This window comes from Pipistrellus kuhlii, unplaced genomic scaffold, assembly GCF_014108245.1.
Source record: "Pipistrellus kuhlii isolate mPipKuh1 unplaced genomic scaffold, mPipKuh1.p scaffold_m20_p_10, whole genome shotgun sequence".
Lineage (NCBI taxonomy): Eukaryota > Metazoa > Chordata > Mammalia > Chiroptera > Vespertilionidae > Pipistrellus > Pipistrellus kuhlii.
Genome location: NW_023425405.1, coordinates 18,005,846 through 18,020,552, shown reverse-complemented (window position 1 = coordinate 18,020,552; position 14,707 = coordinate 18,005,846). Strand labels below are relative to the sequence as shown.

General features: G+C 41.9%; 1 protein-coding gene across 2 annotated transcripts in view; it reads left to right on the top strand.

Moving 5' to 3' along the window:
* DGKI (diacylglycerol kinase iota) overlaps positions 1 to 14,707 on the top strand; it is a 375,198-nt gene that overhangs the window by 138,466 nt on the left and 222,025 nt on the right. For both annotated transcript variants that reach the window (XM_036428029.2, XM_036428022.2), the window contains exon 3: positions 4,902 to 4,997. In XM_036428029.2, coding sequence (XP_036283922.1) covers positions 4,902 to 4,997 — 96 coding nt within the window. The remainder of the gene's footprint in view (positions 1 to 4,901; positions 4,998 to 14,707) is intronic.

Sequence of the window (14,707 nt, the reverse complement as noted above, 5' to 3'; positions counted from 1 at the left end):
AAACAACTCTCAAAACAATGGTGGAAAAGCCACCAAGATCTTTCTTAAAGGACACGTTAGTTGTAAACCTAGCATCCTTGATCTCAATTCATTTTATTCTTCTCTCACTGGAAAATTCCCTCCAGTTCTGAGGGCTAAGGAAAACAGAGCCTGCGCACAAACAAAGCCAGACTAAATCCAGACCACTTTTCCTTTCATGTAGTTGACGATGCTAAGAAACGACGTGCTTTTTCTCCCAGGAAGTAGAAACGTAACACAGTCAGGGCACCGCCTCATTCTTTGGTTTAGAGACAAGATTAGGGAAATAGAATCTTCACGTGGGATTGCTATAAACTGGGTTATGAAACTAGGCCATCTTATCTTTAGAAACTTTGAATGAAAGGCCAGGGGAGGCAGGTGTGTGTGCGCCTGTGCATGTACGTGCGTTCTCATTTTTGTCTTGTTTCAAATGACAAGTCCTAGCAGACCTGTGCCTTCTTTACAAGCTTCGGGTCTCAGCATCTTTACCTCCGGGTTTGGGTATCATCCCCTAGAGTGACTCCCACTCAGCGGTTTTCCCCACTTGCATTCCCATTTTAAAAAATCTCAGGTTAATCAAGAGATCAGATTGCTGAGAGTGTGGGGAATGAAACAGATACACACTTCAGAAGGTTCTGGACCTGGCCAGCCCTGTTAATAGTGGGAAAAAAGTGCTTTCATGCACTCTCACCAGTCTTTTTCTTAACCCAAATTGTGAAAATTATAAGCTAACTTACACTGGTTGTTGGGGGAAATCATAGAATCCTACAACTTCATAGGTCATTAAGAGTATCCAGGCCTGATCTTTGGCAAGTTATTAGCTAACCTGACACTGTCCAATAAACATATATATCAGGTGTAGAGTAATTCTAAATTTTCTAGTAGCCACATTGAAAAAAGTGAAAAGAAATTGCTAAAGTGAATTTTAGTACTATGTTTTGTTTACCAAATATGTCAATAATATTACAAATTCAACATGCAATCAATATAAAAATGATCAGTGAGACAGTTCACATTCCTTGTTCACACAAAGTCTTCAGAATTTGCTGTGAATTTTACACAGACAGTGCATCTCAGTCAGAGCTGACCACATTTCCAGTGCACAACAGCCATCTGCTTACTGGGCAGCACGCATCCAAACCATCCGAGACAGGTTTCACCTATTGTTATTGTGAAGATTTCTTTCCTTTCTGAATCTGTAAGGACATTTACATAGTTTTTTATTTATTTATAATCTTCTTATTATTTTAAACACTTTTTACGAGTAAATATCTTCATTTTTTGTACATTATTGGCTGCTGGTGTCAGTGCACTCTCTCTGCTTATTCAGTCTATAACTCTCCCCCACTCCCAACTTTTCTATTTTGCTTCTTTACATTACTAAGACTTCAGTAGAACTTGAAGGCAAACAATCATATCTCTATGTCTGTCTGTCTGTCTGCTTATCTATCTATCTATCTATCTATCTATCTATCCGGATATATAGGTGGGTCTCTATTCTTGGATAGATTGTATGAGGCAGAGGATACAGTAAATCAGAGTAAATCATTTGAGTAAATCAGAGCAGGAGATAAGTTTTTGGACTTTGAGGAACAGACTAAAAATAAGAGAGATATTCCTAGGTACATCTATAGACAGCTGTCTCAGCACTCACAAATACAGAATGTTATCTTCATCTAGAAATGGGTGAGCTATATTTTTTGTCTGCCACAGATGGGTATTCTGAGTTTTACACTATTTAAGATTGTATATTGGATGAATGTGTAGAGAAGAGAAAAAGAGGTTCCTGGTTAGGGAGAACTGAATGCACAAAAACATGGTACGCAAAAGGGCAAGAATGGCTCTATTTAGACAAGAGCAACAAGAGTGTTAAATGTATAAAGGTGAATAAAGAAGGTTAAGGATAGACAGATCGATGCCATTCATGGAAGGCCTAGTATGTGCACTTAAATTTGGGGTTCGTCTTGTAAATAATAGGGAATCATTTAAGCATTCTGAGCTATGTTTTCAAGGGGATTAATGCTACAGCAGTGGAAAATATCAGAGGGAATGTCAGAATTAGAGTTCAGAGCAGAAGGAACTAGGACTCAGAGGATGGTACTGCTCGGTGAATGGTAAATAACTTAGGGGTAGATGTAGATAATAAAAGGAAATACAGATCAAAATATGAGCAAAGAGAAGAGGGCTGTAGTAGTTGGGTAGACTGAGTGGAATAAATGAAATACTCACATGTAATGGGTAAATACAGAAGGGTGGCAGACCGCACTGTTCCCGGGTAGGTTGGGTAGGGGGTTGGCTCCGTTTCATAGTTATTCAATGACCCAGACAGACCGTTGCTCTGACATCTTCCTCAGAAGGCTTCTAAAGTCAACCCAGAGTTGACTTTGCAGGCATCCAGTTTGAAAGAAGAGCATGTGGGAGGTTTTAATGGACCAACTCTGAAAACAGTCCTCACCACTCCTGCTCATGTTCCATTCATTAGAACTTGGGCACATTGCAAAGACATTGGGTAATAAGGTCTACTTGTGTGTTCAGGAAGAAAAGGAAAGAAAAAAAAATGATTGTTTTAAACGTTTTGGTGAATGGTTAGCAGTCTGGCTATAAAGACCTAGGAGAAGCTAAACTTCCAAATGTATAGATTTTCCTTCCATTAGGATTATTTTCATAGGGTACATTTACAAAAGCGAGATTACTAGGTACTTTTGTGAATGCCTTAATTTATTATATTGCTTCTTTAAATGCCTGTGTGTGGTTGTTTCCTTTTCTCTGTACCCAGGATCTACCTTGTTAACTTTGAGCTTAACACTGTGTATCTGTGTTTTCATGTCTCTTTCCTTATAATCCCTCTTTCTCTCCTTAGATGTGGCCACCGTGGCACATCTCTCCTCCTCTCTCACCTTCTTCTCTGGTGACTGTGCAAGGGCAGAGAAGTACCAAATCTAATAGATCAGTCATAGACATGTTCTACAATCTATTGTCTCAGGCTTGAAGAGGTGGGGTAGGGTTTACTGGATTATTGGATTTCAGACTCTACTGTACGGAGTCACCTCCAGAACTTTGAAAACTCCTGGTGCCCAGGTTTCACCTCAGAGCAGTTAAAAATAAACTCTTTGGGAACGGTGCCTGGGTATTCTTAAAAACTCCTCAGGTCATTTAGCGAGCAGTCACATTTGAGGACCAGTGCGTTAGAACCATTGTGGCAGGAAGCTTCCATCTTTTTCTTTCCATCTTCCCTTTCAAAGATTAGTCTTTCTTTCTTTCTTTCTTTCTTTCTTTCTTTCTTTCTTCTTTCTTCTTTCTTCCTTCCTTCCTTCCTTCCTTCCTTCCTTCCTTCCTTCCTTCTTTCCTTCCTTCCTTCCTTCCTTCCTTCCTTCCTTCCTTTCTTCCTTTCTTTCTTTCTTTCTTTAACACATTTTATTGATTTTTTTTATAGAGAGGAAGAGAGAGGGATAGAGAGTTAGAAACATTGATGAGAGAAAATCATCGATCAGCTGCCTCCCTCACACCCCACATTGGGGATGTGCCCGCAAGTAAGGCACACGCCCTTGACTGGAATTGAACCCGGGACCTTTCAGTCTGCAGGCCAACACTCTATCCATTGAGCCAAACCAGTTTCGGCAAAGATTGGTATTTCTAATGAGACTCTCCCACCCCCCAAGAATGAGGTCAGCTAAGCAGTCCTGCAGTGTCTGAATCTGGTCAGGCTTATCAGCAAGATGGGATGCAGTACACCTGGGTTGGTACTTTCAGTAGTTTTTCACCATTTCCCCACTGTGATTTGTATTTCCTTTTTTAAAAAGAGTTGGCAGGATTTTTGCTGTGTTAAGGATTCCCTAGTATTTGCTGCTATAATTTTGTGGGTTTTTCTCCCCCACGTTCTCTGGTAGTTTACTCTGTTGACTAGTCCACTAACGCAGTGCCTGGCACCAGTGATGTGGAATAAAAGTTTATTGACTGAGTAAAGAATAAAAGGATGAAAAATGGATTTTATTCTAAAAATGGTTAGTCTTTCAAGCTGGATGATATTGATAAATTCCCATTGGTTAGAATATTTTAGGTTGTGGAGATCAGTTTCTTTAGGAAACCTAGCAAAGAAATGCCTTTTTATTTATTTGCTTATTTTTACAAATATTCTTCCCGTCCACCACTATGTGAAAACTTTTAGAGTCCAAATCTATTGCTGTTTTCTGTTTGCCACTGGAAGTATTTGAGTAGTTTCAGAAGCAGAGAAATCTTTTAACTTGAAAAATTTAGAATTAATTGGGTGATGACACTACTGAACTGGCACAATGTTTGAATTAATAGAAATTTATTAGGCATTTGAGTACACAGTGACTTTCAACTTCAAACTGAGTTTCGGAAAATCTCTGGCTTAGAAATAGAGTTTACCCATTACTGGCATAGATGTATTTTCAAATAGTCTTAACTTAAAGTGCTTTACTACTACTATCCTCCTTCGTAGCTAATTTGCTCAGCAAAGGCAATTTTGAATAGAATTTATTTTATTTAATTGTCATGGAATTTGTGCAGTGCTGGATCTTACATTGAACAATTTGAGGGTTTTTCCTCATTTATTCAATATATATTTCAAAGATTACCACATCCGTGTGTAAAGCTTCTATAGACCTAATGTCTGCTTTAGTTACTGGCTCAAACTTTCCCCAAACTCCGTTTCCCATTTCCAGAATTTTTTTTTTTTATTATTTTTTATTTATTTATTTATTTTTTTTTTAAAGATTTACACTTGCAGTATTTTCAGGGGAAAATGAAAAGTGTTTAAACTCCTTGGGTTCACCAATTTTCTTGCATCCAAAATCAAAATTTGAGAGCTTCCCCTTTAAGTCTGAAAGAAAACTGAAGTGCTGTGGGTCCTTTCCTTCCAGGAGAATGCTGTGAACGGAGAGCACCTGTGGCTGGAGACCAACGTCTCGGGAGACCTGTGCTACCTGGGCGAGGAGAACTGCCAAGTCCGATTTGCAGTGAGTGTGCTCCTCAGGCCTCCGGGCTCTGCCCTCGCTGGGAGGCGACTGCCGAATGGAGTCTGAAGACAGTGGGGTCCCGGTGCTTGAATTTCCAAGGAGAAGTTTGAAAGAGCTGGTCCCGTGTTGACAGAGAGAGTGTATCAAGTTAAATGGGCTTCCAAAGAGTCAGCTTGAATGGTGCTAGGGCTTGACCCTGCATGCCACACCTTGTTTTTAATGTGGAACCTTTGGTGACACCCAGGGTTGGTTTTGGTTTGTGTGCTGGGTGAGAAGGAGGAAGAATGTGCATGAGGCATTGTGTGCTTAGGTAGGTGTCTGTGTGGGTGGCAGGTGTATGTGTGGAGGAGGGGTCTCTGTGGGAGGGGTGTGTGTTTGCCAGTGGGCATGACTGGTGGGTGAAAGTGGGGATAGGCAGAAACACCTGTCTGGTGTAGGTATAGATTAGCAAATAAGTTCTGGAGGGTAAAATTCTAGAAACCATATAAAGGATCAACAGTCAACTACCTTGGCATATCCTTTGCTTTTTAAAATTTACTTTGTGTCCTTGTTTAGAACAATCTGTTTAAATGTTAAATTCTTTCTATGCTCCGTGAAGAGAACATGGTTGCCAGGCAGTAAATTGTGAGGACTAAAATTCTAGTGTTTGAGAGAGTAAACTTAACATTTTTGTGTAGCTTAGAATTGTGAGTCTGAAAACAGAGTCTCCAGAAATTGGAACAGTAAAGAAGAAAGAAATCTTCCATCTTGGGAAATGGACATTGTAATTGAAAGAATATTTTTTTCTCTCGTTATGTTTATCATGTGAAAGAAAGATTTGGGGCAAAGTGGACCTTGGAATTACAAGTGAGTGTTTCTGTTAATAACTAATGAGGAAGGAGCTGAGTTTCTGTCAGAGCTTATAGAGCTTATAGAAAACCATAGCCCCCAAGGACTTCTATCAGGCTGCCTGGGATCACAAAGCTGAGGACCAAGACCTTTAAATTCGCATTAACTGTTTCAATTCCTAGTTTATAGGTTTCCCTCGGAAAATTTCATGCAAGTTTTGGAGGGCCAAGGTTTGTTGAGTGAAGTTGGGAATAGTTAAATGTCTAAGAAGGCTCAGCAGTACAGCCTCTCAATTTAAAGTCAGGAAATCTGGGTTTGGAACTCAATGTTAACCATTCATTGTGCGACATTGAGAACTTTATATCTTTAGGCATTCTGTACCTTCTCAGTAGAAAAATGGAGTAAGATTAAGTTATTTTTAATTTTGCTTCCAGTTCATATGTAAACTTAATTGTTTATATTTCTTTTAATCTGATTGTACATTTAAATATCATTTCAACTTTATGCATACGTATTTTTAAAATATATATATTTTATTGATTTTTTACAGAGAGGAAGGGAGAGGGAGAGAGAATTAGAAACATCAATGAGAGAGAAACATCAATCAGCTGCCTCCTGCACACCCTCCACTGGGGGTGTGCCCACAACTCCTTGACCGGAATTGAACCTGGGGCCCTTGAGTCCGCAGGCCGACACTCTATCCACTGAGCCAAGCTGGTTAGGGTGCATATGTATTTTTAATGAAAGTATAATTACATGGAGTTTGATTAAATTAACCAAAACCAAGAGAAGCTCAAATCCTATAAATAATGAATTAACATTATTATCTTAGATAATTGCATAAATACTGGTTTTGATAATATCAAATGGAAAAAATGAAAGCTAATCTTACTTGTATATATACTTCTAAAATATTATCTACTGCTATTGCTGCCAACTGTTAGACTGTTATGGAGTTCTGTCTGATTTTTAAATGACTGCCTTTAATTCTTTCTTGTGCTCTTTTAGGGTTAGCCACATATTTACCTCTCTTGGTAAATCTTGTATCGGTAGCTGGCATTGCTATCTACTGATTAAAATTTGATCACTGTTCCCTCTAGACCAGGGAAAACAACAAGAAAAATAAGGGAAATTTTAGGTAGAGGTAAGGAGTTGATAGAATTGTGAAAATTCCTAATGTTCTATTGAATTTCAAATTTTTTTTCCAAATATTGCCTCTATTAACTCACTTTACAAAATGTCTTGACAATGAAGAGCTCCTGTCTAAAAAATGTTGGTAAAATGAAGGCATAAATCAGTGAAGAAGCTGAAGACCTAACTGTGTTTGCTCACTAGAAGTTTCGAAAGGCTCAGTTTCTTCCTCTATAAAGTGAGGAAAATGTTGTTTGGAGAATTAGTTGACATAATGCATTCAAAGGACTTCTTTGCCATAGTGACCGACATAATGAATTACAAGGGGGAAAAAGGACAGAAGCAGACAATCCACAAAAGAATATATATATGAAAAATATAAACAAAGGCACCCAAATTAAAAAAAAAAAAAAAAAACAACTATGAAGAGTCAACATCATGTGCCTTAAATTAGTAAGGATTTGCGAAATATTCATACATACTGCTGGTTAGTTTAAGCCCAAATGGGTACTCTCATTGTTAGCTGGTAGGGGCTTGAACTGATATACTTCCCAGTATGGAAGTACGGCAAAGCATTGAAAATCTAGCTCTCGGCCCATTTGTGGCATCAGATTAATTTTAGAGGGACATTGACAAGCATGAGAAGATGCAGAGGAGTGTGCTTACGTGGCTTTGCAGTAGGGAGCTTTGTAGAAGGAAGAGTTAAATAATCTGTGTTGAAGAAGAGTATTAGAGGTAAGGAAGAGAGCCTGGACCTCTTCTGGTGTTTGAAGAACTGCCGGGAAGAAAAGAGAAGTAGGTGTCTTGCTCTTTGTTGTCAGAAAGGTCGTACTGACTCTAACAGTGGACCTCACACTCTCGTAAAATAAAAGTCCTCTGGGAAACCTGTTAACAGTGTAGGTTATTATTTCTCTCTCTGCTCCAAATTCCTGATTCACTAGGCCTGGAGCCGAACTTGAAAATCTGTGATTTCAGCACACACCTCAATTAATTACAGAGCAGATGGGCCACAGAGCTAACTTTGAAAAATAGTGTATTATAGGAACTTCAATGAGAGCTGCCCAGTAAGGGAACAAGGTGCCTGAAGAGATGGGCTCAAAGTGGGTGGAGGGGCATCTTGATACCGTGTGTGTGTGTGTGTGTGTGTGTGTGTGTGTGTGTGTGGAGGCGGGTTACACATCTGCTTTGGGTAAGAGGTTAGACAAGAAGATCTCAAAGAGAGCCTCCAGTTTGAGTGTTTTATTTGCAATTTTCTTAGTCTTGAACAACATTTTTTTGGTAAGAAAAATTAGAGTATTATATTCTCATTTCTTTTAATGAGCCACCTTTGAAGAAAGCTGACCTGTGAGATAGGGACCAAATGACCATAACCAGATGCTACCTGCAATCTTCTGAGCGGAGAGCAGGCAGAGTGCTCAGAGGTGGAATGAATCCACCACTGAAGAGTGCTCCCTCTCCTTTCCCTATTTTAGCAAAGCAAATGTCACAGCAGAAGTTCAGAGGAGGGAGGAGTCAATGTGGGTTGAGTAGACAGAGGCGGCTTCTTGGAAACAGGGATTGAATACAGTTTTGAAAAATGGACAAGATTTACATAAGTGGAGTTGAGGAGGGCGAACATTTCAACCAGGGAGAGGAACATGAGAGAGCTCAGAGGCAGGAGACCACCATGAGACATGCATGAGCACTCACAGGGCGTGTGTTAGGTAAGAGGATCTGTGTGTGTGTGTGTGTGTGTGTGTGTGTGTGTGTGTGTTTGGTTTTCAGAACCATAACTTGGAGTGCATGTTATAAATGCCTGTGCTTATGAAGTATGGCCTATACTATATTGTCTAAATCAAGACTACTTGCAGGTGAAAGTTACTGCTGCTGTAACATCAAGGGTGACCTGCATTGGGGACACTGTCACCCTAACTTATGAGGACATTGCCATAGTCTATTTCAAACCAAAGCTGTCCTGCAAATCCATGACCTCCTGCTGCCTGGTTGATATTTGGGGGCTGAGAGTGGAAGGCATTGAAGGCAAAGCAGCGGCATGACAGGCTCAGGAAGACGGTTGAAGCAGAGTTTGCCTCAAAGCCTCGGGGCTGACCCGGATGACCTTTAACATCCTTCCTCTTTTGTGTTTCTCTAGAGGCAACCTTCAATACGATTCAATCCGGTAGAATGTCTGTGAGCAGTTATTTAATGGGATTAAAGTTATTTTCAGATCAGTGACAGTACCCAAATTAGTAACTGTTTCTTTTTCTGGTCTAAAAAGGAGAAAGGGATGCAAAAAATAATGAGATTGGAGCAGAAGGATTGCTGTTTCCTAACATGACTGTGGAGGGAAATTTAAATAAAATTCCAATCGGGGCAACTCCTGTTTGGTGATTTTTGCTCATTGGATGGACATTTGCTCATTCATTTGTTCTATCGAAGTGGTATAGGCTGAGTGTCCATTATCAAAAACTTCAGTGTTGAGAGTGACAGTGAATTTAAGTGACATCCTCACAGTTTCGTGGGTAGAAATCATTCTCATTTTTGTTGACGAGATATGCAAAGATGTTCATCCAATATTCCCAAAGAAACTCACGCCTCTATGAATAATACCCAGAGCACATACCTGATTTCACACTTAAGATACTTGCTTACACCATATGAGGATATACACTACCTTAGTCAGACCTGCCTAAATGCATGTAGACACAGACAGGCAACCTGTAGTAGCAAGAAAGTGGACATCTTGTGGGACTGACCTGGGTTTGAATCCTGCTGTTCCAGCTCTATACTGAGCGAACATGGGACACATTGTTTCACCTCTCTTGCCTCCTTTTCTAATTTAAAGTATTGTTTAAGGTCAACCTCGGTGGTTCTTATTTCTGGATGAGCATTGCAGTCACTTGAGAAACTTGATTTTTTAAATGGTTGGTTCACAGCCTAGAGCTACCACATCAGACTGTCCAGTGAGTGGCACTGGGCATGAGTGTGTTGAAAGAAACAAACTGTACAGATGATTCTGTGTGCTCTCACACAGGTGGGTGGAGAGCCCCTGGCCTTCATAAAGAGATTGTCAGGACCAAAGAGGGTGGCCTGGTCCTCGCACCTGCCATATAGTAACTGTTATAGGTTGCCTTGTATAACCTCAAGACATGCTGCAGTACTAAACCTGGGTACCTCAGAATGTGACCCCATTTAGAGATAGGGTTGCTGCAAATGTAGTTAGTTAGGATGAGGTCATACTGGCGTAGGATGGGCCCTTGATCCAGAATGACAGGTGTCATTATAAGGAGAGGAGAGGACACGCAGAGATACACATGCAGGGAGGAGGGCCACGTGAGGACGGGCAGAGATTGGAGTGATGCTGCTGGCAGCCAGGGCACCCCAAGGATTGCAGGCCCTTATCAGAGGCCAGGAGGGAGGCCCGGGCAGATGCCCTCAGAGCCCTCAGAAGAGGGCCAACCCTGTTGACTCTTTGATTTCAGACTGAGCTTCCAGACTGTGAGAGGTTACATTTCTGCTATTTTAAGCCACCTAGTTGTGGTACTTTGTGAGGGCAGATTCGGAAGCATCTTCTGTAAGGGGGTAAGTTACCTCGCCTGGCCGAACAGATACCTACATAAGTCTCACAGATGCATGCACAGGGGTACGTTTCAATCGGCTTGACTGAGGATTTTGGCTGAGAGGTATGTGGCTTTCTGGATAAGGGAGCAGACAGGCAGGAAGGTGCCAGGAGCTGAGAGCTGCGGGGAAGAGAGTGGGTAGACAGGTGAGTGAGAGTACATAGGTTGGGTAAGAGACAAAGGGAACTGTCAGATTCCAGAATGCTCTTACCAGAAATCTCTTCTCTATTTTTAAATATACTTATGCCACCTTTTTGTGTGTGTGGGTGGGCTAATGGGTACTGCTTTTCTTTCTTTCTTTCTTTCTTTCTTTCTTTCTTTCTTTCTTTCTTTCTTTCTTTCTTAATATGTTTTTATTGATTTTAGAAAGAGAAGAAGGGAGAGAGAAAGAAGTATCGATGAGAGAGAGAAACATTGATTGACTGCCTCCTGCAAGCCCCTCTTGGGGAATTGAGCCCACAACCTGGGCATGTGCCCTGACCAGGAATCAATCGAGCGACCTCTCGTTGCATGGGTAGATGCTCAATCAACTGAGTCACACTGGCCAGGGTTGCTTTTATTTCCTTATTGTTTTGTTCTTGTGTTTTGCTTTCCTCTTTTCCTGGTGTGGGTAATGTTTGGCAAAAATGGCCAACCTCACCTGTACTGCCTGACCTTAATTATAAGGAATATTGCTTTCACTGTAACAACTCTAGTTTTGTTGCATAAATGAATGAATGGCATTAGGGAGACCATGTTACAGGTGTGAGGGGGAGTGGAGAGTGAGGAACCATGCAGATCTGGAGACAAATTGATCTGGATAAAACCCTAGCTCTGCCCTGCTTCTCTGAAGCTCAAGTTCTTCTATAAAATGATGAAGATTATATATGCTTCTCAGAATTGCTATAAGGATTAATCTAGTTCACAAATGTTAATGTCCTCCTTCTTTCAATGCATTAAGTTGAATGAGCTTATAGTGGTTTGGTTGGACTTTGTTTTAACAATGCCTTTTGCTTGGGATTTTCCTAACCCCAAAGCTGAGACTCGTAGAGATTCACCTATCATTTTGCTGCTGCGTGTAATATCTATAGTCTCACTATGTCATGGGTGGGACCAGATGAGTGTGACAAATATAAGTGACCCATTCTAGAAAGGAGCTCACTGGCCTTGACTTCTTACTGGTGGATCAGAAGCCTTATCATGGTAATTGGCATCATAGCATCTATTCACAGGATGCTGGCCATGTCCGTGGGTCCTTGGAATGAACTTGTAAGAAGAGTACAGGGCAACCCTGGTTGGGCAGCTTGGTTAAAGCATTGTCCTGACACACCAAGCCTGCAGGTTCAATCTCTGGTCAGAGCACATTCAAGAATCAACCAATGAAAACAAGTAAGTGGAACAACAAATTGATCCCCTCAGCCTCACTCTCTCTTTCTAAAATCAATCAATCAAAAAAGAAAAAAGAAAATGTACAAAGGCACTAGGTCCCTGCCGTAACTGAAGCTTTCCCTTGTTTTAAAAAACCAAAATCCTGAACCTGGTCACACCCTATTTCACCTCTGGAAGATGGGCACACCGGACAGTATCCTGTGCTGATGCTGTCTGGTGGGCATCTGTGTGCTGAGGGCACACAGGTGGCAGGACCAGTGCCCAGCACACACTGCTGCAGCTTTGGGGCTGACAGGTGTACACCGCAGAGCATGACACTGGCTCTCGCTTCAGAATGCACTGAGACCACTGGCCACCCCTCTGTTGCTCAGATTGAAGATTCTGCAAGCCCGGATGGTGGCGTGGCTGGGTGGGGTGCAGGTAGCCAGAGGGAATCATGAGTGTGGCAGTAAAGCCAGACAGCTTAGCCAGCTTTCTGAGTTGTTTGGGTGCCAGCCTTGAAGATGCCATCTCCAGGAGCTGCCAAGGTGGAGCTCTGCCAGAGGCCTCGCCCACCACGAGGATAGAGAGGAGCTGATGAGCTAAGATGACTCAGCAAGAGCACAACCATAAACATTTTGAAAATGCATTTGCACAGCCAGATTCTGCTCCTGACCTCTAGTCATGGGATGTGAGTGGAGGGAGTGGGGTGTTCCTGTGGGTGGGTGTGGCCAGGTGGTCAGCATTTGCATGCAGTCATTCAAGTGCACACTTAGCGCTGCGTCTCTCATGTGGCAGGTCCTCGGTCATTGCTAGGCACTGTTACAACTATTGTCATTGTCATAACTCTAATTCACATGTGTCAAACACAAGGCCCGCGGGCCAAATCCGTCCCGCCAGGCCTTGCAATGTGGCCCGCACCGCGCTGTCATCACTGCACTCCGCTGCGTTTCCATCACAATGACAGTTTATGACTGTTCAGTAAACCATTCGGCCCGCGATTTAGGCTGGATTTTAGATTTTGGCCCCTTCTCTGATTGAGTTCGACACCCCTACTCTAATTACTGGGCATAGCATGCTGGCCATGGATTTGAGGAGAATATGCCAGTTGTGTCTGCTTTATGCAATAGAGATAGTGATGGGACATGGAGTGTAGGGAGTTTTAGGGTTTTGTCACTCCTTTCTAGAGATGCCATTGGATCAATGGCACCATTGTCTGTTTGCACAGACCACTTTTTAAAAAAGCAATCATGTTATGGAGAGCATTAAAGTCACATAAAAACAATATGGGATATTGTTCACTAAAAGGGGCTTGGGATCAAATAAGTTTGGAAAACACTGAATACCTTTAATAAGCAAATATGCATTATGATGAAGCTCTCAGAAGGGTGTAAGGCAGTGGTTGGCAAATCATTAGTCAACAGAGCCAAATATCAATAGTACAACGATTGAAATTTCTTTAGAGAGCCAAATTTTTAAAATTTAAACTTCTTCTAATGCCACTTCTTCAAAAAAGACTCGCCCAGGCCATGTTATTTTGTGGAAGTCACACTCAAGGGGCCAAAGAGCCACATGTGGCTCGCGAGCCGCAGTTTGCCGACCATGGGTGTAAGGTATGCAGGATTTCCTGCTTTTTTTCTGGGGGGAGATAAGGATCATTGAATCCATTATTTTCCCCTCAGAACATCTGTCAGCATCTTGTGGGATGTCAGTATTCAGTGGAATACTGAAATGCTCATGCAGTGCAGTTCCCCCAGGACTTTCCGATGTTAACCAACAACAACCCTTTGGGTGGTCACTGGAGGCTATTTTCTTAACGGTAAAGGAATGAAAAGTCAGAGATGCTAGTTTTTCTGTGTCTTTGTGCAATTATTTTGCCTTTATTCTACACTTTCATTAGAGAGAGAGAGAGAGGGAGAGAGAGAGAGAGAGGAGAGGGAGAGGGAGAGGGAGAGGGAGAGGGAGGGGGAGGGGGAGGGGGAGGGGGAGGGGGAGGGGGAGGGAGAGGGAGAGGGAGAGGGAGAGGGAGAGGGAGAGGGAGAGGGAGAGAGGGAGAGGGGAGGGAGATTTTATTCTTAGAGAAGAATTTTACATCGAGGTTGTGCTTATTGTTTGTATATGGGTTGGGTCTATATTTGTGTGGGGCAATCCTGTTATTTAATAAAAACCATTTGCACCTGATTCAGTGTAGAGTTTGCATATTGCCTAGGCGATGCCCAGCTGTGCAGAAACACTTTCCCTTCTAGTGCTCAGTTCTCCTCAGCGACAGGGACTCAGAGACCACAGAGTTAAACCCATATTCTTGCTGCTCAAAGGCTCCAGTTTTGGCTGAAGCATTATTTGCGTTAGCTGTTTCCCAGAAACCCCACTGGCCTCCGAGTTGACACTGTTTTTAGGAGCTTTTTATTGTTGCCTACTTCATGTACCAGGCAGATAGAAGGAAATGGAGAAGCCTGCTTTGATGTCTTCATTACAGCAGGTGTGTGGGCTTTGGAATCAAATGACCTGGCTTTGAATCTAGGTTCTGAGATTTTACTAGTTGACGATACACAGCTTTAACCTCTTTCAGCCTCAGTTTCACGTCTATAAAATGTGGGTAATACCTGCTTCTTATGGATGTTGTGAAACTTGGGTGAGATAATGCATATGTAGCAATGAACAGTGTGGCAAGTTACAGACACTCAACGAAAAGTAATTAACTGTAGTCATTTCTTCCTTCAGTGAAAGGGGTTCCAATGGATTGTCAGAAACTGAAACCCAAAAGGCAATGCCAGACTATTAACTTAGAGGCCCTTAATCATCACC